This window comes from Neomonachus schauinslandi, chromosome 9, assembly GCF_002201575.2.
Source record: "Neomonachus schauinslandi chromosome 9, ASM220157v2, whole genome shotgun sequence".
Classification (NCBI taxonomy): Eukaryota; Metazoa; Chordata; class Mammalia; order Carnivora; family Phocidae; genus Neomonachus; species Neomonachus schauinslandi.
Genome location: NC_058411.1, coordinates 85,128,658 through 85,153,287, shown reverse-complemented (window position 1 = coordinate 85,153,287; position 24,630 = coordinate 85,128,658). Strand labels below are relative to the sequence as shown.

Here is a 24,630-nt window from a genome sequence, read left to right as displayed (position 1 = left end):
GAGCTAGAATCAAAGTCAGGGTACTTTTCTCTATACCACACAGCCCCTTGAAAGGCCAAAAACTGAAAGTTAATGATGTTATGTGCAAATTTGTATTTTTAATGACAGCTTTATTAAAATTAATTTGGGGCACCTGGGTGGCTCAGTCGGTTAAGCTTCTACCTTCAGCTTAGGTCATGACCCCAGAGTCCTTGGATTGAGCCCTGTGCCTGGCTCTCCACTCAGTGGGGAGCCTGCTTTTCCCTCTCCCTCTGCAGCTCCCTGTGCTTGTGCTCTCTCGCTCTCAAATCAATAAATAAAATATTTTTAAAAAATAGGGGCGCCTGGGTGGCTCAGTTGGTTAAGCGACTGCCTTCGGCTCAGGTCATGATCCCAGGGTCCTGGGATCGAGTCCCGCATCAGGCTCCCGGCTCCACGGGGAGCCTGCTTCTCCCTCTCCCGCACCCCCTGCTTGTGTTCCCTCTCTCGCTGTGTCTGTCTCTGTCAAATAAATAAAATCTAAAAATATATATATATATTTTAAAAAATATAATTCACATACCATAAAATTCACCCACCTAAGTATACAATCCAGTGATTTTTAGTGTATTTAGGCTTGTACAGCTATCACCACTATCTGATTCCAGAACATTTTCATTACTCTAAAAAGAAATTCGGTACTCATTAACAGTCACTTAACATTTCTTGTGGCCTCTAAGTCCCAAACACTAATATACTTTCTGGCTCTGGATTTGCCAATTCTGGACATTTCATATAAATGGAAGTATAAAATATGTAGCCTCTTGTGACTGGCTTCTTTCACTTAGCATGTTTTCAAGGCTCGTTGATGTTGTAGCATGTATCATTACTTCATTTTTTGTATGGCTGTGTAATATTCCATTATATGGATGTACCATATTTTGTTTATCCATTCATCAGTTGATGGACATTTGGGTTGTTTCCACTTTTTGGTTATTATAAATAATCCTGTGAACAGTGGTGTACAAGTTTTGTGTCCTATGTTTTCATTTCTCTTGGGTATACACCTAGCAATGGAATTACTGGGTCACGTCACTTCTTGAAGAACCACAGACTGGTTTTTCACAGCAGCTTCACTATTTTACATTCCCACCAGCAGTATGTGAGGGCTCCAACAGCACCACATCCTCACCAACACTTGTTATTGTCAACCTTTTTATTATAACCATCCTTGTAGCTATGAAGTTGAAATGGTATCTCATTGTGGGGGTTTTGTATGTGTGTTTTTGTTTTTGTGTGTGGTTTGTTTGTTTGCTTTTTAGTAAGCTCTGTGCTCAGTGTGGGGCTTGAACCCACAACTCCAAGATTGAGAGTCGCATGCTCTTCTGACTGAGCCAGCCAGGACCCCTCATTGTGGTTTTGATTTGCATTTTCTTTTTCTTTTTTTTTTTTTTAAGATTTTATTATTTATCTGACAGAAAGAGACACAGCGAGAGAGGGAACACAAGCAGGGGGAGTGGGAGAGGGAGAAGCAGGCTTCCCGTAGAGCAGGGAGCCCGATGCGGGGCTCGATCCCAGGACCCTGGGATCATGACGTGAGCCGAAGGCAGACGCTTAATGACTGAGCCACCCAGGCACCCTGATTCACATTTTCTTAACGACTAATGATGTTGAACATGTTTTCATGTGCTTATATGTCTTTGGAGAAATATCTATTTAAACCTTTGTCCAGTTTTAAATTTTTTGTCTCTATTGTTGAGTTGTAAGAGTTCCTTATATATTCTAGGTACTAGACTCTGATGACTTTCAAATATTTTCTGGTATTCTTCAGGTTGTCTTTTCACTTTCTCAGTGGTGTCCTTTGAAACACAAAGGTTTTTAATTTTGATAAAGTCAATTTACTTTTTTTTTTTTTTTAATCTCTAGTGCTTTTGGTGTCATGTCTAGAAACCATTGCCTAAACTGAGGTGTGGAAATTTACAAGAGTTTTATAGTTTCAGCTCTTAAATTTAGGTCCATGATACATTTTGATTAATTTTTGTATGTGGTATTAGCAAGGGATCCAGTTTCATTCTTTTGCAGGCAGATACTCATTTCTTCCAGCATCATTTGTTGAAGAGCTTACTTTTATACACTACATAATATCATTGTAGAAAATTTGAGTAATTGGGGAAAAAAAATTTGTCACCTGTAAATCTATTATCCAGAAGTAATCATGCCCATTTCTGTATGGTTGTTTTCTCAAATATTAATGGTAGTAATAAAGTGTTATTTCATTCATCTTCTTATCAACCCTATAGGGAAATACTGTTATTAACCCCATTTTATTGATGAGGGAACACAGGTTAGGAAATCTAATTCAGGTATACATGGACAGCAGGTGGTAGTTAGTCAGGATTTGAACCCAGGCAGTGTGACCACAGACCATAGAGCCGACAGTGTTCCCTTATACAGTGCTCATGCATGTGTGTGACTTGAATGAGGAATGGATGATATATGAGAGATCACAACCAACAGCACAGAAATACAAACATGTACTGTACTCACATATGATACCCCATTGTATAAATATATCTTTATCCAACTTTAGGCTTTCCCCTAGTTGTTTGCTGTTATGAACCCTGTTGCTGTAAATAGTACACATCTACTGTAGCACGTGTGCGAGAGTTTCCCTGTGGTGGTAATAGGATTGCTGGGTCGTAGGACATGTGTATCTTTCACTTTACTAGATGATGCTCTAGTTCTCCAAGGTTGATTTATCAGTTTATACCCTTAACAGAAATGTATGGTAGTTTTCATTGTTGATGTCTTTTCCAGCACTTGGCATATCCAGATTTTTAAAAATTTTGCCATTCTGATATTATGATGGGTTTTAATTTGCATTTTCCTGCTGGGTAAGGTTGATGTATATATGACATTTGGATTCTTTTGCAAAGTGACTGTTCATGTCTTTTGCCTATTCTCTCTTGGGGTGTTTGTCTTTTTCTTACTGGTTTGTAGTTTGTATGTTGGATGTATTCTAGATACTAATCCTTTGTTATAACTGGAGTGAATATATTCTAATGTGTGGCTTGTCTTTTTGCTTTCTTTGTGGGGTCTTTGATTTTAATGTCATTCTAAATTTTAGTGTAGTTTCATTAATCAGTCTTTTCCTTTTTGCATGTAATTTGTGACTTCTCCTATCCTTAAGTCATAAAGATGTTTCTATAATTTTTTCCTAAGTTTTAAAAGTATGACTTTCATACTTAAGTCCTTTTCCATTTAGAACTTACAGTTATGCATGGTGTGAAGTAGTGACCTATTCCCTCCCCGCCCCCCCCGCCCTGTATTGATAACCATTTGTCTCAAAAACATTTTTTTTTCTAAAGTCCTTCCTTTTACTACTATCTGAAATCTCTGTGTGTCAGGTTTCCATATATGCATGAGTTTGTTTCTGGGCTCTATTCTGTTCCGTTGGTCTTTGTCCTGGGCCAGTCTATAAATCCCTCACTTTATTATTGTTCAGGAATGTCTTTATTATTCGCTCTCCCTTAAAACCCTCTTCCCTCTGTTCGGATCAGCTTGTCAAGTTTCATGAAAATCTGTTAAGATTTTTATTAGAATTACATTAAATCTATATATAAAGTTGGGAGGAATCGACATCTTTAGGATATTTAATATTCCTATCCATAAACAAAGTTTCTTTTTGCATTTTTTCATGTCTTCATTAATGTTTTTCAATGAAACATTATAATTTTTAATTTTTCCATTAAGAGCTTAACATCTTTTGTTAGCTTTATTTTTAGTTTGGATATGTATTTTTATTTAAATATATGTGTGTTTATATTTAAGTACTATATGCTTAAATGTAGTCTACGTTTGTATATATTTAAAAACTATGTTACATATTGCTATTATAAATGGTATATTTTTAAGTTACATTTTGTTTGTTACCAATATAAAGAAATACATTTAACTTCTATACATTGATTTTTGTATCCAGCAAACTTGCTAAATTTTCTTATTAATCCTAATAATTTGTTAGATTTTCTTGAAGTTTTTATATGTTTAATGTACAATAACATCAAAGTAATACAATTTTGTTTCTTCAAATCCTTATTCTTTTACTTCTTTTCCTTATGTTGCTGCTGGGACCGCTAGCATAATATCACTCAGAAGTAACAGTGGGCATCCTTATTTTATTCCTGATTTTAAAAAAGAATACCTGTAATATCTACCTATTAAAGTATGGGTCTGTGCACATGCACTCGTGTATATTAAGAAAATCTTTATGAGGCACTTGGATGGCTCAGTTGGTTAAGCATCTGACTCTTGATTGCAGCTCAGGTCTTGATCTCAGCTTCGTGATATCAAGCCCTGCACTGGGCTCTGTGCTTAGCCAGGAGTCTGCTTAAGATTCTCTCTTCTCCCTCTGCCCTCCCTCCCCCACCTCTCTAGCTCTCAAAAGAAAAGAAAGGAAAGGAAAGGAAGGAGAGGAAAGAAAAGAAAGGAAAGAAGGAAAGAGTCTTTATAAGGTTAAGTTCTCCTTTTTTCCTGGCTATGAATTTTTAATCATGAATGGGTATTGAAATTGTATTGAATACTTGTTCTGAATCTGTTGATACAATCATATGGATCATCTTTTTTTATCTGTTACTGTATTGAAATTGTATTGAATACTTGTTCTGAATCTGTTGATACAATCATATGAATCATCTTTTTTCTTTTTTTAAAGATTTTATTTATTTGACAGAGAGAGAGAGAGAGAGCACAAGCGGGGGAGCAGTAGAGGGAGAGGGAGAAGCAGGCTCCCTGCCGAGCAGGGAGCCCGATGCGGGACTCGATCCCGGGACTCCAGGATCATGACCTGAGCCGAAGGCAGCTGCTTAACCAGCTGAGCCACCCAGGCGCCCAAATCATCTTTTTTCATCTGTTACTGTAATAAACCACATTAATCAATTTTATTTTTGTGAAATATAACATGTATAAAAAAGTATACAGAATATACATACAGTTTAACAAATAATTACAAAGCAAAAGCTCTTATAACCACCAGCCAGGTCAAAAAAATAAAACATTATCAGCTCTCCAGGAGCTCCTGTGACCTCTGCTAGTTTGGATATTAAATATTCAGTTTTTGTTCTTTTAGAGGGTATTCTGGGAAACATATATATTTAAATTATCAGATCCAAAGTTCATAACTTTACCCTTCTGGATAATATAGGCCCATTGAATGCTTTAACTTTATTTACTTTTCCCCTACTTAAATTACTGTTGTGTTTTATTTTTTTAACCACAATAGATATCATTATGTATTTAGGTTCATTTCTTTTAACACAGGTATGATACATTTCCTTGCTTTTTGTTTCTTCTCACATTTTAGGCCTTCCCTCTGCCTAGAGTGTGTCATTTAGAATCTCTTTGAGTGAGGATCTGACCGGCACTGAACTCTGTTTTTATCTAACTAATAATGTCTATTTTGCTGCCATTTTTGAAAGGTATTTTTGGGAGGTATGGAATTGTAAGTAGGCAGTTGTTTCTTTCAGAACATTCATGATCACTTTCTACTACTGTCTTCTGAATTCCATGGTCATTGAGAAATCAGCTGTTACTTCTTGGAGGGTTTAGTTTTTTCCCCTCAGGCTACTTTTGCAAGCTTTTTGTTTTTAGTGTTCTCCACTTTGACAGTGATTTTTTGTCTCACTGATGAGTCATGGTTTTTGGTGGAAAAATATTGGCAAAATATTTTTATATATATATTGGAAAAAAAGATACCAATTCTTTAAAATTTGTTGAGATTTCATTTCTAGCCTACTAAGTACTCAGTCTTTGCAACTGTTAAATGTGCTTGAACATTGAATGTGTATTTTCCCCCCATGTTGTGTGAAGTCACAGTGGTACTTCAGTCAGAAGTAATTAGACTTTACATACTTCCCTCATTTTCCCTTAACCTCTATGAGTCTTTGTTACATTGTAGATAATTTCTTCAAATCTCTCTTCCAGCTCACCAGTTCTCTTTTCAGCTGTGTCTAATCTGTTATTAAACACATCCTTTGGGGTGCCTGGGTGGCTCAGATGGTTAAGAACAAGAATATTCGCTGTTTAATCATAGACAATTTGGTTTTACCTCTGACCAACCAGAGCAAAGGCAGTTTTTTTATGGTCTCCCTTTGGGGGCAGTATTTCCAGTTTATCCGTTTTTGGACAGTGTCACCTTGTGTGGACCCTAGGTTTATCCTCTCTTCCTCCATGTATAACTTCCACCAATACCTCTCACCTCAACCTGCCTGGTCTGTTAACACCCAGAACTTCAAAGTGTGGTCCCCAGACTAACAGCATCACCATCACCATCACCTGGAGATTTATTACAAGTGCAGATTTTTAAGTCCTACCCCAGACTTTCTGAATCAGAAACTCTTGGTGGTAGGGCTTAGCAATTTATATTTAAACAAACTCTCCAGATAATTCTTAGGCACAGTGCTTTAGGGTAGGAGTGGTAAACTTTTTCTGTAAAGAGCCAGATAGTAAGTATTTTAGGGTTTGCAGGTAGGTTTCTATTGCAACTACTCAGATGTGCCATTAGCCATTGGCAATATGGAAATGAATGGGGGAATGGGTGTGGCTGTGTTCCCATAAAACTTTATTTACAGAAACAGGCAACGGCTGAATTTGGTTGATGGGCCTTAGTTTTCTAACCCCTGCTTTGGGCCATCAGAAAGATGCAGAATCCTTCAAATAGCAGTTGATTTTAGAGCTGTTACTTTTCTGAATTTGTCTTTGTCGTCCTCATTTTTATCCTGGGAGAATTTTTGTTTGTTTGTTTGTTTCCAGCATTTAAAGGTGTGTGTGTGTGTGTGTCTGATTTTTAAGTGTGCTGTATGGAAAGCTTCCTCAAGTTGTCCAGTCAGAAATGGGAATCTGTTTTTAGCCTGCTTTTTCAGTGAACTTTATATCATACTGCTTTAACATTTTAATTCAAATGGATTCTAACTTACCTGTAAAGATGGTCCCCAAGTACCTAGCTTTGAGTAGTATTAAATTACAGGTGGTAGAGTTGGAAGTGTTTTCTAGTCTAACTTCTTGTTTCTAGTGAAGCAGAAATTTTTGTTCAGAAAAGTTGGAGACTTGCCCCAAATTGCATAATCATTGTCAGAATCCTCAACCAGAACCAGGGTACTGCTGCAGGATAAGTAGCCTTGTGTCTCTTGCAGTCTTGGTGCATTAAGTTCTAAAGTTAAAAAAGTAAAAAATCTGTATCCCAAATTTTTTTTTTTTTTTTTTTTTTTTTTTGCGCCCCGCCCGCCCAGCAGCCACCGACCCCACGCCTGTATCCCAAATTTTTACCTTTTGTAATTTTTTTCTGATTTTCTACTGTTTCAGGCTGGGATAGAAAATCGTCAGCTGGACACAGTAGATTTCTTTTTGAAAAGCAAAGAAAATCTTTTGAATCCATCCTCAAAATCTTCTGTACCTGATCAGCTTGATGACTTTCCATCTCATTTGTATTTAAGAAGTAAGTAGAAAAAGCTTCTACATTTGTATTTATCATTTTATCTTTTTTTAGTCACTTTCATATTATTGTTGTGCTTTCTGATGACTGACAGACTTGCTGAAACTCAATCATGACATTTTATATACTTTGTGGAATCTTGAGGGAGTTATAAGAATCTATAAATGTTCTCATTCTAAGTGGGGTGTTTATTGTTCATATCCTGTACTGTGCTTTGTATTTTTAGTATGGAAGGAAGAGATGACCTTTTTTTTTTTTTTTTGAGTTTTAAAATGAGTTTATTCAAGAATGTTCTTAGGAAGGCAACAATGTTTGTTATTAAAAAAAAAACTTCTGTTGGGCGCCTGGGTGGCTCAGTTGGTTAGGCGACTGCCTTCGGCTCAGGTCATGATCCTGGAGTCCCTGGATCGAGTCCCGCATCGGGCTTCCTGCTCGGCAGGGAGTCTGCTTCGTCCTCTGACCCTATCCCCTCTCAGGTGTTCTCTCTCTCTCATTCTCTCTCTCTCAAATAAATAAATAAAATCTTTAAAAAAAAAAAAAAAAGATGAAAATTTATAAAAAAAAAAAAACTTCTGTTTCTTCATGCTGAAAAGGTAATGTAAGAGGCTAGAGTTATAAGCTTCTTTCTATTGGAATTCTGATAGTATATATAGCACAGTGTAGTCATTTCTGCGATGCCAGAATAAATTTAAAAAAAAGTCTCTTCTATGATTCTCTTCAAAAAAGCGATGAATAATAACAGAAGATGGCATTAAAAAAAAGCCATTTTTTTTTTCCAATTCATTCTGTAGTATTGGAGCCAGTATTTTTACCATCACAGGCTACAATTTTCACTTTATCCACTTTAATAAGTTCTGTCACCTCTCTGAATTCAACATCATTCAATACAAAAGTCCACACGTTATCGCAGAATCTGTACGTATTTAGAGAGCCCCTGAAATTGACTCTGTTCCTGACCCTCTGCGCCAATGCTGAATTTATAGCTTTATCAAACTGAAGTAGAACTTGAAGGGCAAGTTGGGGGGTGATCTGTTGAGACTGTATGAGCTCATCAAGGCTCTCCTGGAGACTGTTTCCCAGAGTGGTATTTCTGTATAACTGATATGCCATGGCTTAGGAAGAAGAAATTGTTTTTCTTATTCAGGCTTGCATTGATGTCCTGTGGGGAAGGCGCTTCCCGCCGCGGAGCGGACAGAAGCGGAGGAGCTAGGTGCCCAGCCGGAAGAGATGACCTTTTAAATTCAAGAGAATTTTATTCTCTTTAATTGCCCACTCTTGCAACTATCTGAGATATTTAGTGATGGCTGAGTTATGGATTGAGACTTGTTATAAAAATTTTTAGCCTAGGGGTGCCTGGGTGGCTCAGTCAGTTAAGCATCTGCCTTCAGCTCAGATCATGATCCCAGGGTCCTGGAATCGAGTCTCACTTGGGGCTCCCTGCTCAGTAGGAAGTCTGCTTCTCCCTCTACTTGCCATTCCCACTGCTTGTGCCCTCTCTCTCTCCCTCCCTCTCTGTCAAATAAATAAAATCTTTAAAAAAATTTTTTTCAGCCTAACTCTTCCACTTTTTTGCTACATTACCAACACTTCTTTTCAAGATTTGGCTTTCCTATGTAATAAACCAGAAACCTAGTTTTTATTCTTGGACCAGGAAGCCATGTGCATCCTTGCTTTAGAGGGATAGGGTAATAAAGTATGTTTTTCCTTATACATATGGTTTTATTATCTGCTTTTTTTTTTTCACTTGATGATATATTATAGACCTCTCTCTTGTTAATAGATACACTGTTTATTTGTGGTAGCATAGAATTTCATTGTATGGACTATCCCATAATTTACCTAACCATACTCCTATTAGACATTTAGATTGATTCCAACTTTTACTATTGTTGGTAATGTGCTATAAATTCTGTGTGTGTGTGTATAATTTCACGTGTGTACAATTATTCGGATAAATGTGTAGATGTGAAATTTCCAGGTCAAATAGACACAAAATTTACTTTTTTTAAAAGATTTTATTTATTTGAGAGCACATGAGCCGGGGGCCCGGGAGGGGGAAAGAATCTCAAGCACACTGTGCTGAGCATGGAGCCTGACTCCGGGCTCGATCTTACAACCCTGAGATCATGACCTGAGCCAAAACCAAGAGTCAGATGTTTAACGACTGAGTCACCCAGGTGCCCCATGATTTACATTCTTAAACGCTTTGATAAATCATCCTCCAGAAAAGTTTAATCAACTTGTACTCTAGTTCCATGGAGAAAATGACAACCTCCTTTTTTTCTATCAATGTAGTGTTCTCACACTGTGGATTAGAGATTTTCTTTTTTAAGAACATTCTCTTTCATTTTGGTGCAGTTTTGTCTCTTTCCTCTTACATTGCTAATTTTTTTTTTTAAGGCTCCAATTTTTTTTTTAATGTCTGCTTGAATTTATAGAAAAAAGCTTGGTTTGTGGTAAATGGGATTCCATTAGCAAATGTATGGTCATTATTCACTTCTGTTCAGTCAGTGATTTCTCCTCATTCTATTCTATTCTTATCTGTACTGCTTTGGCCTAAAGGGTGGGGTTGAGTCTGGAAATCAGCCAGGAAATAGCTTACCAGCTCTCTTGGGGTCAAACCCACATTTCTTGCCATTCTCATGGAATTCCGGAGGTGGAGCCAATGCTGAGATAAATGGAAATCCCATTATTAGGGCTTGCAGCTGGTAAATGGAGGATTCAGGAACCCACATTTCCTGTTTTCATCTGCATGTTTAAGAGAATGGTTTTGGAATCAAGACAGGCTGAAGTTCAAATTTTGACTTTGCCATTTACTTTCCAGATTAGCTTGGGCAAGTTATTTTAATCCCTCTTAACCTCAGTTTCTTCATCTATGGAAAGCGACCTACAACATTACCTCTCAGGGGTGTTGAAAATAATAAATGAGATAGCATTTATAAGACACCAAGGCCATTACTTAAGATATAGCATAGGTGGTCAGCAAAATGGTAGTTACTACTAATATCTGTAAATAATGACTAATAGTAAGTAGAATCACTAACGTTCGCAGGTAACACTTCATAAGTTTTGTGACCTTTTTGAGAATAAGACATTGGTTCTTGTTTTATGCTTAGCAATATTGCAACATGTCAGAGCAGCCCAAGATGGCCAACTTTGAGGATCAAGGGTCGGATGAGGAGAAGGTACACGTAACCACTAAATTCATCACTCCTGCACCCCCAGGGGAATTTAATGAAGTGTTCAACGATGTCTAGCTACTACTTAATAATGACATTCTCCTCAGGGAAGGGGCAGCATGTGCATTTGCCCAGTATAACATGGATCAGTTCACACCTATGAAGATCAGGTCTTAATTAGAGAACATGGTGACCTGGGTAATAGCAGATTTTTAGATCCAAGAAACAAAATTTCCTTTGAGTTTGATCACTTAGGAAAGAAGCAAGTGACCCAGAGAACGCAGATGGATCTGAAGTCTTGGAGAGAATCCTGTGACAGTGCTTTAAGGGCCTATGTGAAAAATCATTATTCCAATGGCTTCTGTACTGTTTATGCTAGAACTATAGATGGGCAACACACCATCACTGCATGTATTGAAAACCACCAGTTTTAGCCTAAAAACTTCTGGAATGGTTGTTGGAGATCAGAGTGGGAGTTCACCATCACACCACCTACAGCCCGGGTGGTCGGAGTACTTGAGATTCAGGTTCATTATTATGAAGATGGCACTGTTCAGTTGGTTAGTCCTAAAGATGTGCAGGATTCAGTAACTGTTTCAAGTGAAGTCCAAACTGCCAAGGAATTTATTAAATCATAGAGCATGCAGAAAATGAGTACCAGATGGCATTTAGTGAAAACTATCAAACAGCGTCATACGCCACATTCAAGGCAGCTTCCAGTTGCTCGCACCAAAATTGACTGGAACAAGATACGCAGCTACAAGATTGGCAAAGCAATGCAGAATACTTAAAGGCTGAGTGTAGGATTCTTTGGTATGTGGAAAGAAAGGATTCAAAATGTCATATGATAAATAACTGATTTATAAACAAGAGTGATATTTTGATTGAAAAATTATTCAAGAGGCAGCTGGCTGGCTCAGTTGGTGAAGCATGCGACTCTTGGTCTTGGTGTCCTGAGTTTGAGCCCCACGTTGGGTGTAGAGATTACTTTAAAAAAATTTTTTTAAGATTTTTAAAAAATTTTATTTATTTGAGAGAGAAAGCATGAGCAGGGGTAGGGACAGAGAGAGTGGGAGGAGTAGACTCCCTGCTGAGCAGGGAGCCCAACGTGGGGCTTGATCCCAGGATCCCAAGATCATGACATGAGCAGAAGGCAGACACCTAACCAACTGAGCCACCCAGGCGCCCCCCCCCCCCCAAAATTTTTTTAAGTGTGTTTTGCTAGGCCTTTCAGCATTAACAGGTTTTCTAGCCTTATGGAATACTGTTGAACCTATAACATCGTCTTGATTCTTTTGTGTTCTCTGCCTTGTAATTTTCTGTTTTCACTATATCTACTAGTAAAAATTTTTTTTTTTAATTATGCCACATTTAATGATGGTAAGAGAGATCTTTCCTGGAGTCATTTTACTGTTAAGAAAATATTCCTAGCCATGAAGTCCTGTTACTGATATAGACAGGTAATATGCTCAGTACTTTTCTACCCCTATCCTTCAAAGCACTTATGTGGTACTCCAGTGGTTTTTACTGATCCACCAATAGCTAAAGAGGTTAAGCTACAAATTAGCTGAATGGAAGACACATTCATCCTTCTCCCTCTGACTGCTTTGATTATCATTTATTGCATCTTATAACTGTAGTTTTTAAAAGTTTGGGTTGGGCTTCTCAGGTCCTTTTGTGGGGGCAAAGGAAGTTTTCTGGAAATTCCATTATAGCCAGCTTCTCTGCGGAAGTTGTTTTTAAATCCAAAGACTTGAACCACATTCCCTGCACATGAACGTGTTTGCTTTTTTCTCTTCCCTCATTGTCTGCTTCCCATCTAGTACCCTTATAGTTATAGACATCTGCATTTTTAGAAGAGTTTTACCCATTTATTATTATTTTTTTATTATTCAAGAACAGTTGACCTACTAAGGATGTAGTAGAGTATAAAACTTGAAAAATGCAGATGTTGAAGGAATAATAGATATCTTGTGCTTTAATACTTTGTGGCAGGATTGTACTATAAGCAGATGAATCAAACAACTACGTAAATCACAAACAAAAACTAAAAATGAACCAGAGTGAAAAAGGATACATTCCAGGCAGGATCTTTCTCTTTGTAACCTGTTATTTAAGGGAATACTAGTGATTTGTTCTAAATAGGATGGAAAACGTGTTCCAAATTACTCTTCCTCAGTCCTGCTTGCCAAAAACTCAAATGTAACTGTGATACAGCAACCCTTCCCAGGTTCATTGGCAGGTATATGTGTGATCTCGGAATACACAGGTGACATAGGTGTGATATGCCAACTGGTAATGGTAGCTTCATTTACATTGTTTATACTTCCATGACCAGACCTTAAGGGAAGGTCAGTATTTAAAAAACCAGGTAGTGTCTTCCTCCCTATCTCCAAATGCATGTCAAAAAAGAAGGGTGTTTGTGCTTCAGCTTGCTTTTTTTTTTTTTTTAAGATTTTATTTATTTATTTAATTGACAGAGAGAGAGAGACAGCGTGAGGGGGAACACAAGCAGGGGGAGTGGGAGAGGGAGAAGCAGGCCTCCCGCTGAGCAGGGAGCCGGATGCGGGGCTCGATCCCAGGACCCCAGGATCATGACCTGAGCCGAAGGCAGTCGCTTAACCAACTGAGCCACCCAGGCGCCCCTTCAGCTTTCTTTTTGCTCGGTAATACAGTTAAGCAAGTTTGTTTCCAAGTGACCTGTTGAGCTGTGTAAGCATTTTTATTTCAAATGAAATGAATTTGTACTATGTGTGTCATTCATACTATCCATTCATACCGCACTATCCTCTCTATCAGGTAGTCCAACGGAAATATACCACTTTTGTTCTTAAAAAAAAAAAAGTATTGCCACATGGTATTTTTGGATATGTTAGTTTTATTAGGAGTATACTGATGTTCATGTTAATTTCTTTGGTTCTTTCTTAGATGTGGAAAAGCTGACACCAGCATTGGATTTACTTTGCTCAGCAATTAGAGAAAGTGATTCTGAAACCCAAAGCAAACACTTTTCAGAACAGTTGCTTAATCTTACACTGTCTTTTCTTAACAAACAAATAAAAGAGCTTTTTGTTCACAATGAAGGTAAGAATGGCATCAAAGAGGGGTGCGACTGCCCTATTCCTGTGTCAGGACAGACATACAAGTGGTCCTATTGCATGAGAGAGCATGAGCTAGTAGAGTGCTATTTACTAAAGCTGAGAAAAGTCAGTGTATAATTGAGTGACATGGTTCTAATACTGGGAGAGTTGACAGAAAGGACTAATCATTGTGAAAAGGGTTATATTAAATTACAGAGCTACTTGTAAATAGGAAAAAGCTCAGATTTTTTTGTCCGAAATTTAAAAACACTTTAGTGTTTAGAGTTTAAATTCTGGCATTTTCTAGAGTTCTTTTATAATCATAACAGCTTACGGTTTATTCCTTCTCTCTAGTTCTTGCTCTGTATGTATATGTATACACACACATACATTTTTGTATATATGAAATTGGCAAATTGGTCTTTTCTGTAGAACTAGATGAACATCTACAGAAAGGAGTGAACATTTTGACCAGCTACATTAATGAACTTCGAACCTTCATGATAAAGTTTCCTTGGAAGATAATAGATACAGGAGATGAATATGATGTAAATGAAAATGTTCCCAAAGTAAGAGAGAGCAATATATGGGAGAAACTCAGCGTTGAGGTAAATATGAGCAATTATCACTTCTTTTATTTGCCAGATTTAGAGGATCTGAGAAAACAAAACAGAATTTAGAATCTTATATTTGTGATTCAGAATCTTTGGCAAGCGTTTAGGTTTTACCGATTTGGGGATCTCTGAACACGACTTCAGATTTATGTCTACAAGCTTCATTTATTTGGAACACATTTAAGTTCCCTCTTAATGCCAGATCTGCCCACTTGGATCTGGTGACAGGCACCCACCCCCAAACCCATGTGGGGTGGCATACTCTTAACACTTCCTCAATGGGTAGGGCCTGGCACTTTGGACTTAAGCATTCTGTCTGACCTATGGATAAATCAAATTACTGCTGATGGTTTGATCTTAGGAAACTTTGATTTTATGCCATTATGTCTTAGAAGTATACTGGATTTGAGTCCTCAGATTCTAGTTAAGATATCTTGCCAGTTAAATTTTCTGTGCTCACCTGCTTGCTTTTCTTTTTGTGATAGAAGTAGTACAACCAAACCTTGTTGCCCTCTTTATGACTGGGGCCTAGAAGAATCCCTCCACCCACATGGAGAGTATTGGCTTTAGAAAGACAAAGACCAAAATAGCTTAACCCAGATGATAAGACTCAGTAGGGAGTGAAAGGGATAAGTTTGACATCCTGGCGAGTTCACAGGACCACTGGTCTTGGGGTGGAGGAATGGGGAAGTACCTGGCGTGACTGCAGTTTCTGTATCTCATTCTCAAGCCAAAAAATTACTTGATTTTCCCCTCTCCTTTTTTTGGCTTCTCTTTCCAGTCTCCTTTGCAGGTTTCACTTCCTGTTTTCCCTCTTTAATGTGCTTCAGGGTGCCATTCATGGTCCTCTGGTCTTTTTACTCAAAATAATTGATTTTTACTTTTTGGGAGGTTGTAGTCTACTTTGATGAAAGCTGTGAACTCTTGTCTCCAAACACATGCTTGTGAATGTGCGCATGTACACATACATACAGTTTTGCACATGGCTTCATGGGATTTACGGACCCCTCAAAAGCCCCAGGTTAAGAATGTCCCTTTTCTGTTCTCTCTTGAGTATTGGTCTTAAGTACAGGTCTTTATTTCTTCTTACTAGTGTAGTAACCTAATGCCTTACTGTCTTGAGCTTGAATCTCTTTCAGTCCATTCTCCACGTTGCTGCCTGCATATTCTTCCTAAAATATATATCTGATTATATCACCTTTTGCTTTTAAAATCCTTCAGTGTCTCCACATAAGTTTTAGGATAAATCCCATCTCCCATGTATAACACCCTGCATTATGGAACCTCTGCTTTTCTTTCAGGTCTCATCTGCTACTCTGTCCAACTTTTTCTCCAGTTAAATTGAGTAATTTGGAGGTTCCTAAAGACTGATACTGTTTCTTGCCTTTATGCCTTTGTACATAGTCCCTCTCTGTCTTTTCTTTTTTTTTTTTTTTTAAGATTTTATTTATTTGAGAGCACATGCACGCGTGAGTCAAAGCAGGGGAAGGGGTATGGGGAGAGGAGCAGACTTCCCACTGAGCAGGGAGCCCAGGACACTAAGATCATAACCTGAGCCAAAGGCAGATACCCAATTGACAGCCATTCAGGCGCCCCCATAGTGCCTCTTTTTGGAACACTTGTCCTCTTTCCTCAGTATATGTATATAACATTTGCCTTTTAAACTTCACCTCATAAGTCTTCTCTACTAGGAAGCCTTTTCTTTTTGTTACTCCTTTTATTTAGATGCTCTTTTTCTGAATCCTCCTGCCTAGCACCTTGGGATACTGTTATTTAAGGGAATCCTAGTGATTTGTTCTAAATAGGATGTAAAATAGGATATCATTGCCTCTATCATACAGGACTGTACTCGATACTTTATTTGTGTATTTTCCACTAGTCTAAAAGCAGGGTCTGTGTTTTGGTCAATTTCATCTCCCCTGTGCAAATCCAGCAGCAGATTTTCAATAAAAGTCCATTAGGTGCTCAATAAATATATAAGTCCTATGTTACAATAAGGAAATGAAAAGGAACTTAAAAGGCAAATAGTTTTCTCTTTTTCCTAGGAAGTTATTGCCAATGCTATTTTAAACAACAAAATACCGGAGGCACAGACTTTCTTCAGGATTAGCAATCATTCTGCTCAAAGACTTGAGGAGCTGATTAGAATAGGCCTAAATTTGGTCTTTGACAACTTGAAAAAGAACAATATAAAGGAAGCCTCTGAACTTTTGAAGAACATGGTGAGTTGCATAATCTGTCTGATCTTAAAGTCTCTAATGTAAGAAAAGATCTCTATATTTAATACAATTTCTGGTTGATAGAAAAATTGATTTATATTCATAGTTATGTCACAGACTAAGAAATTTATATAGCTTGTACAGGGAAATAATAATAGAAATGTTCTTCATTACTGAGAACTTTTTTGGAGAGTTTTTTTGAGTTTCCATCATTTGCTCTGTTACACTTCGCACTTTGGTTGAAGGAGACGGTGCTTCTCCTAGAAGGCTTCACATGTCAAAGCATGCCCAGGACCTCATTTTTAGGGGGACATTCTGGGTTGTTCGTGCAACCCCTTATGTCTCCATTTGAGCTGTCTAGTAGCTTATACCTTTGCTTTGTGCTCTGTGGTTTTACTTAATTTGAGAAGGGGAAGGCCCAAAGGTAGGCAGTCCTCCTGGAACTAAGCTGAGGACCTGGCCCTAATCTGCATGGTTGGGGTCTTGCCCATGGTAATTTTCTGGAGGTATAGAGGAGTGAAACTGTGTAAGGGTTGCAATTTGCATTGACTTTTGTTTTCAGGTGAATCATTATAGCAGATACCTGTAGTTTTGATCATATGGTAGCCTAGCATTACCTCAGATTGTTCTATGTGCTGCCTTTGTTCTGGCAAAATCACTAAGGACTTTAGGGATAGGCAGTATGTATGTATGATAAATACAGAGAATGAACGTTCACAAGAGCAGAAAAGCTGTAGAATTCTAACAGGATACATGTCTGTAATAGAGTACTTCTTTACCCAACATATATTTATGGTTAAAATAGCCCTGTTACAAAATGTAAAGGTTTTGAAAATTTTCTCTGTTTACTGTAGGGCTTTGATGTAAAAGACCAGTTGCTCAAGATATGCTTCTATACAACTGATACAAATATACGGGACTTTTTGGTAGGTAAAGGTGAGGCTATGTAGTTTACATCTTCTAGTAAACCTTGGTGAAACTCCAAAATGAATTATTTTAATATTCAACTACTATCTAGTAAGTAAAAGTATGAGAACTCCTTTGTATTTTTTAATGATTGTTTTGCATTTGTGGTAAAAGAAAATTTGTGTGAATTCATATATACCTCAAAAATTCAAAATACAATTCTTAAATGACATTTAATCTCATGACATTTGTTTTGCAATTGTGCTTGATTTTTGTGAGATCACTGGTTAATTATTTTTTATTCAAGGTTGAAATTTTAAAAGAAAAAAATTATTTTTCTGAAAATGAAAAAAGAACTATAGACTTCGTGCATCAAGTTGAGAAGTTTTATTCAGGACATTTCCAAGAAAATATGCAGATCCAGTCCTTTGCCAGGTAGTCTCATTAGCCCACTTTTGATAATATGGAAAAAATACTGTGGACAGTGTTTAGTTTATAATTGTTAGCACAGATTTTTTTTTTTTATGTGGAACTGAGCGTACATTCTCTATGAAGATAAAACTTGTGTCATCCAGAGAGGACTCAGGAATTTCCTGTCATTTCCATATGTGTATAATCACATACATATTTTTAAGATAACAAATACAAAAATGAGAGTACTGAATTATGTGTTCGCTAAAAGAGTAGAAGTTCATGAACAGATAAAAAAGAATGATGCTTTTCCGTCCAAAATTAAAAACATTTATATCACTGTTGTAGGTATTGGATAAAGGAACGGGATTTTTTCAAGCACAAATCTGTTTTGGACTCACTCCTGAAATATGATCCTAAAGATAAATTTAACAAACAGGACCATAGAGTTGTGTTAAATTGGGCTCAATGGTGGACTCAACTAACACAAGAATCCATCCTTCTCCCCAGGATAAGTCCAGAAGGCAAGTGTGAAAGAACCTAAAATCTAACATATTGAATGAGGATTAAATTAGGCATTGGTATTTGAATAGTTCCATGAGTCTCCATTTTAGAACTCCTTTTGGAGGCAACATAGTTGCTTTAAAATGCAAGTCATTGCATTAAGACCTCTTTCTTATCTCAAGAGTTTTGTAAGGGATTTCTAATGTGATACTGGACGAGAAAAGCCATATGGTTCAGTGAATTGAGATTTCAAGGCTAAGAATTCTCTTCCCAGCCTCAAAGTGACAAAATCTTTGTTTTTCCAAATAGTCTTCATGTTTCTTCTTGTGTACCAAGGATCTATATCACACCAGGCTCTGGGGAACAAACAGTGGTAATTCATAGAAGGTTAAAGTTTTTATTTATATTAAGGAGAAGAAAAGGGAAGAAGAGGCCTGAAAAGATAAGTGAAATACACAGCTAATTTCCAAGTTTTGTTTAACCACTGTAGTAATGAGAACAACATTTAGCTCTTCCTGCAGCTGACGTATTATGAAATGAGCACTAAAGAGGAAAATAGTAAAATAAGCAGAGGGCCTGAATAATTCATGTTACATAAATGTGCAGATCATCATATCTATTCAGTTAATTAGTGTTGAGTTTCATGTCAATAATCATAATTCATTGCTATTTTAAAATGTATTTTATTCTTTTTTTTTTAATGTTATTTTCTTCTTAATGCAGAATACAAATCATATTCTCCTGAAGCCCTCTGGAGCTATCTCACAGCTCGCCATGACTGGTCAAGCATTATCTTGTGGATTGGAGAATTTCAGACTCAGAACAGTTGTGCTTCGCTTGAGCAGGACAGATGGCCCCTTCTGACTGTTGATGTTATCGATCGGCATACTTGCTGCAACAGCTACATGAGGAATGAAATTTTAGATCAGCTGGCCAGGTATTGTCACTGTGGGGATGAACACAAGGAAGGGCAATAAAAAATAATCGTGTAATTTTTGCTCTGAAATGCCATAAATCCAATGCAACATCATTTCGTAGTATTCAGAACTGTAAGGGTGTTACCATCCATTGAGGTTTTAAAATCACATGCATTTAATATCATGTGGTAGTGAATAGGCTCTCAAATTGTAGATGAAGGTTTTCCTCAAATCATTAAATGTGCTTTGGTGTAGAAATGGTCAGCTGTCAGTGCAGCGACAAGGACTAAGTGGCAAGAGCTGAGATGAGGATACCTTAGTGTCGAGTAACGTCTGCCACTCTTCTCCCAGCTGTATGCTCCATGTGGTTTGAACTAAAGAGAACTGCTCAGTTAAGAAATTAGTGAGGGGAAGTAGCTCTTGAAGTGATGGAGACTTTAAAATTTTAATTCATTGCTAAAAATAATTCTGTTAGATTGAACCGTGCGAACTTGCCATATGTGTGGGTCAAAAATGATTGAATATCAGCACATCTCATACAGCTACACCTAATCTGTCTTCCCAAGCTATAAAAATAATATAAGGAGACCATAGCGTGTATGTTAATTTTTAAGTTTCGTAAAGCTATTCCCCGTGTATTTATTTTATTGTATATTTATACTTATTGGGGAGGTATAGCTGTATTGCCCTACCCAACCTGAAGATGTGGAGAGAGAGATCTAGAGAAGAGCTTTGCCCAAGCCAGTTACTTTCAGACTTCAGTTCTTTTACCCCTGGCTTTCTATTCGCTGTTCTTTCCACTGCCCTAAATCCTCTTCTTGTTTACCAAAAGTAAAATTACGTATAACTTGAATGCCTATCAAATATGTAGCTTAGTATTTGATTGCTTAAAAAGCTAGTATATGTATGACTTAACATGAATTATGACATTAATGAATTGAGATCTATAGCAACAGATTAAAGGGAAAAAATCCCTGCTAGATACAGAAAAGCATTTGATAAAATTCAGCATCAATTAATAATAAAAGCTACATATTAGCAAACTAAGAATAGACAAATTTCCTTAACTTGAAAGGGGTATCTAAAAAAATCTTCTAGCTAACAATATGCTTGATGGTGAAACATCACAAACATTCTCTTTAGATGTGGAGCAAGACAAGCCTGTCGTGGATTCCGAAGTTGGTCGTTAGAATAATGCCATCTCAATAAAAATCCCAGCAGGTTTTCTTGTGGATTTTAACAAGGTGATTATAAGTATTTATAGGAAAATGGAGAGGGTCAAGAATAGCCCTGAAAAAGAACTTGCCCTACCAGATATAAAACCTTATTCTGTTTATTTTTAGTGAGCATAGAAACAAACTTCTGCACGTATGCTCACTTTATATATGGCAAAGGTGGCACTGCACAGTGGGCAAAGAACAGTTTTTCGACAAAGGGGGTTGGGATAACTGGATAGCTATGTTGGGCGGGGAATTAAATTGGACTTTCTGCCTTCTATCATGTATACAATCAATTCCAAGTAGAAAATCTAAATGACAAATGTGAAACTATAAAGCTTTTAGAAGATGTAGAAGAATATCTTCATGACCCTGGGACTAGGGTATGCTTTCTAAACGCCTAGAGGGGTGAAGGAAGAGAATAGTTACCGAGACGTAGAGAACTGCCCGGCATGAGTTGTGTTCCCTAGTGGAGAGTGTCAGCCAACGTGCAGTCATCCAGCACAGAGAGAGCCAAGGTATCCCCATCCTCTCTTTTTTCTGACTCTTATCATCTGATGGTGATTTCCCATAGGGTGAACCAAAGTAGAAGCCTGAGGATACTACAGTCTTCTGTCCAGGTGATCCTCCGGGGATAGAGGACAGGAGAAGAGTAGAGCTTGGATCTGGAGGGGAAAGATATCAGAGCACATAGGCATTTCACAAAAGAGGAAGCACAAATGGAAATGGAAATTTGGTTTACCAAAAATCTAGGAGCACCTGTAATGACCATCAAACATAGAGAGTGGATAAATAAAATGTATTATAATCACACAGTGGAATATTATGTAACAATGAAAAGGACCAAACTGTAGTTGCAGGTATCAACATGGGTAAATCACACAATGTTGAATATAAGAAATAAGACTAAGAACAATATATCCAGAATGTACCATTTATATATAAAGTTTAAAATAGGCAACACCCTACCATATATTATTTGGGGTTGCATATATGAGTGGGTAAAACTATGAATAAAAGTAGGGAATGGTTATTACAAAATCAGGATAGTGGTTAGCTCTGGGTAGCAAAGGACATGCAGTGGGGGAGGAATACACCAAGGGCTTCCAGATATAATATTCTATTATCTGGGTAATGGTTACATAGTGTTTCTTTAAATGCCACATTATATGCGTTCTATACTCCTTTGGTACATATACTTAACAGTAAATTTGTAAAAAGTAATATTTAAATGCAAATTTCTATTCTTGTTTAGTAGTTGGTCTAGTTAAATTATTCTGCTTTAGTTTTTTTTTTTTTATAACAATTTTGTTAGGCTATTTTGGAAATTTCGGTGGTTAAAGCCTCTAGCTTCAAGAGCTAACCACTGTTGCCAAAGTAGATTGTATAGTACCAGTCAAAACCACAAAAAAAAAAAAAAAAAAAAAAAGAGATAGATTAGGTTTTTGAAATATGTAAGATAACTCTAGACTGTCATTACTACCTTTAAATATTAAAATGGTGCGTGAACCTTCATCAGAAACTAGCAAAATATAGTCAGAACATCGTTATAGAGTGAGACTTGGCAGTCTTAATTTGTAAATCCTTAGTTTTAAGTAGTTAAGACTTCAGCAATGGAAGTGGTTTGGTCTGCTCTGAATCTGGCAACTTTGTAACTTGCCATCTCTGAAACCTGCTCAACAGGAATGGGATTTTTCTTAAGTCTGAACTAGAAGACTTTGAACTCTTCCTGCTAAGACTGAACCGCATTGGGGGTGTGATGCAAGATGCTCTCCCCATTCAAAACTACAGATCCAAAGAAGGTTGGGATTTCCATTCTCACTTCATTCTCTATTGTTTGGAACACGGTCTGCAGTATCTTCTCTATGTCTATCTTGACTGTTACAAGTGAGTACTGAGAACTGATTTGTCTTTGAGCAGGTCTTCACGTTTCCTCTTTCCATACTACTTCTGAACATGACTTTTAGGAAAATACTAAACATTCACTTGAAGAATGCTGGTCTTTTTGCTGTAGCTCCTCACCTCCCTTGCCAGCTCCACCTCTTGGTACCTTAGTTCAATGCTGCATTCAACTAAATGCTTATCATGTGTTTTTGGTGATGTTAATCCTGTAACATCTCTGTTAACCTTTTAAATAACTAGAGAGAATAAAATGAAAGAAATGCTATAGAAGTTTAAAAGAGGGGAAAATTCTAAAAGTTAACTTCGAGTTCTTTGGTACCTTCATTCCCAGACAAATGAATGTTAAACAATTTTGAATTCATAACCACTACGAGGTATGTTAGATATGCTCTACAATTTATATTTAGATAGGTGAATATACATCAGTACGTACGTGCCCAAGATCAACCTGCAGAATCATATGTGGCCACTGTGAATTACTGTTGGGTCAGTAATACAAAGAATTGTAGTCTCTAATATATGAGTATGCAGTGTTCTTGGCACTAGGGTAAGTGCTTGATGTGCACTGATTCATCTAATTTTCCCAAAAGTCCTATGAGGTGGTTACTCCCATTCCACAGGTGAGGGAACTGGAGTGTTGAGAGAGACTATGTGCCTTAAAGTACACAGTTCTAGTAAATGGCACAGCCAGATTTAATTCTGCTTAGGTTTTATTGCAGAGCCTACACTTAATGTGCTAATGAGAACATTTTTATTTTATTTTGTGTATGAAAGACTAGGAATTCAAACAGTTGATGTTTTTCCGGTTCATACCATTGAGGCTTATTTAGACACAGGAATTTTTTCCCCAAAGCTACTGGCAAGGGAAGATGTAAAAGTCATATTCAGAGGATGTATTCTGAGACTGAATTCCTCAGTCCTAGCTTCTCTGTAGTGTGTAAAACTTTTCAAAAACCTCTGAAGTTTGAAAATGCTAAAGAGTCTTTGATGTTTAAAAAAAAATACAGTAGGGGGTACCTGGGTGGCTCAATCGGTTAAGCGTCTGCCTTCGGCTCAGGTCATGATCTCAGGGCCCTGGGATCAAGCCCCACGTCGGGCTCCCTGCTCAGCGGGGAGTCTGCCTCTCCCTCTGCCCCTCCCCTCACTCATTCTCTCTCTCTCTCTCAAATAAATTTAAAAAAAAATACAATAAAATATAAAGTATCTGAAAGGACAAGGTGTATGTTAATCTTATAGGGTTGGGTAAAATTTCATCATGGAAGTAAAGACATTATAAATAAAATTATCTGTCTCTGAATTCTTCTCTATTTCCAGATCATATGGAATATATAAAGCACAGCACAAGGAGTATATAATGTTATATTTACTTTTAATTCCAAAGTTCCTTTTTTAAAGCTCATTATCATTTGAGCAAACATGGTTATAATTGTCTTATCCTGTATGTTAACCAGAATTTGTTCTTTTGTTTTATATACAGACTTAGTCCTTCAAATTGTCCCTTTTTGGAAAAAAAAGAATTACATGAAGCTTACCCTTGGTTTGAATTTTTAGTTCAGTGTCGACAAGTTTCCAGTAATTTAACAGGTATGGGTGTACTGTATTAAAATACAAAAATTTCTTTGGCTACGGGCACCTGGGTGGCACAGTCTGTTAAGCGTCGGACTCTTCGTTTCTGCTCAGGTCATGAACTCAGGGTCTAGAGATCGAGCTCCCTGTCAGGCTCTGCACTCAGCAACAGTGTCTGCTTGAGATTCTTTCTTCCTCTCCCTCTGCCCTTCCCACTCTGCTCTCTCTTTAAAATAAATCAAATCTTTTTTTAAAAATTCTAATTTTTTTTTTTTTTTTTTGCTAAATAACTGGTCTGTTGAATGGCATTTAATTGGTGAGTTCTAAATAAATCACTTGGCTCTAGACAAATATCTGACTATAACCTAGGCTCAAGTTTTATTTAAGAAGCAGAAGACCAAAAATGTTTCCCTCTCTCCAGCCAAGAAAAGCCAGATGGCATGTGTGCGTGTGTGCCCTTCCCCCTCAGCCTCATGCTTGGTTGTCTTTGGATATCTCTCATCTCACCAGTTTATCACAGGCTGAATTCCTGCTGTCTGGTAGATGGACACCCTTTTTCTGTGAAGAAGTGGTCTGTCTTCCAGGTGCCTGCCCTGAATCCTTTAGTAAGCAACTCCATATGGAAGAGGAAAAAAGTCCACAGTGCGTGTGGGATTGTCGTGGCTTCT

The 24,630-nt window shown here is 37.4% G+C and overlaps 2 protein-coding genes and 1 pseudogene across 3 annotated transcripts in view; 2 read left to right on the top strand and 1 right to left on the bottom strand.

The window, feature by feature from the left end:
- SPG11 (SPG11 vesicle trafficking associated, spatacsin) overlaps positions 1 to 24,630 on the top strand; it is an 82,251-nt gene that overhangs the window by 12,807 nt on the left and 44,814 nt on the right. For both annotated transcript variants that reach the window (XM_044918181.1, XM_021695563.2), the window contains exons 8-17: positions 7,318 to 7,450; positions 13,555 to 13,710; positions 14,139 to 14,314; positions 16,366 to 16,542; positions 17,394 to 17,465; positions 17,753 to 17,880; positions 18,205 to 18,380; positions 19,084 to 19,297; positions 22,178 to 22,381; positions 23,874 to 23,980. In XM_044918181.1, coding sequence (XP_044774116.1) covers positions 7,318 to 7,450; positions 13,555 to 13,710; positions 14,139 to 14,314; positions 16,366 to 16,542; positions 17,394 to 17,465; positions 17,753 to 17,880; positions 18,205 to 18,380; positions 19,084 to 19,297; positions 22,178 to 22,381; positions 23,874 to 23,980 — 1,543 coding nt within the window. The remainder of the gene's footprint in view (positions 1 to 7,317; positions 7,451 to 13,554; positions 13,711 to 14,138; positions 14,315 to 16,365; positions 16,543 to 17,393; positions 17,466 to 17,752; positions 17,881 to 18,204; positions 18,381 to 19,083; positions 19,298 to 22,177; positions 22,382 to 23,873; positions 23,981 to 24,630) is intronic.
- LOC110585351 (transcription initiation factor IIA subunit 2) lies at positions 8,152 to 8,666 on the bottom strand. Its single transcript, XM_021695562.2, has one exon. It carries the CDS (start codon positions 8,555 to 8,557, stop codon positions 8,228 to 8,230), a length of 330 nt encoding a protein of 109 aa, XP_021551237.1. The 5' UTR covers positions 8,558 to 8,666; the 3' UTR covers positions 8,152 to 8,227.
- Positions 10,594 to 11,417, top strand: LOC110585475 (annotated as a pseudogene).

Excerpts from the sequence above, each read along its gene's own strand:
- LOC110585351 (XM_021695562.2), bottom strand. The coding sequence starts at position 8,557 with ATGGCATATCAGTTATACAGAAATACCACTCTGGGAAACAGTCTCCAG.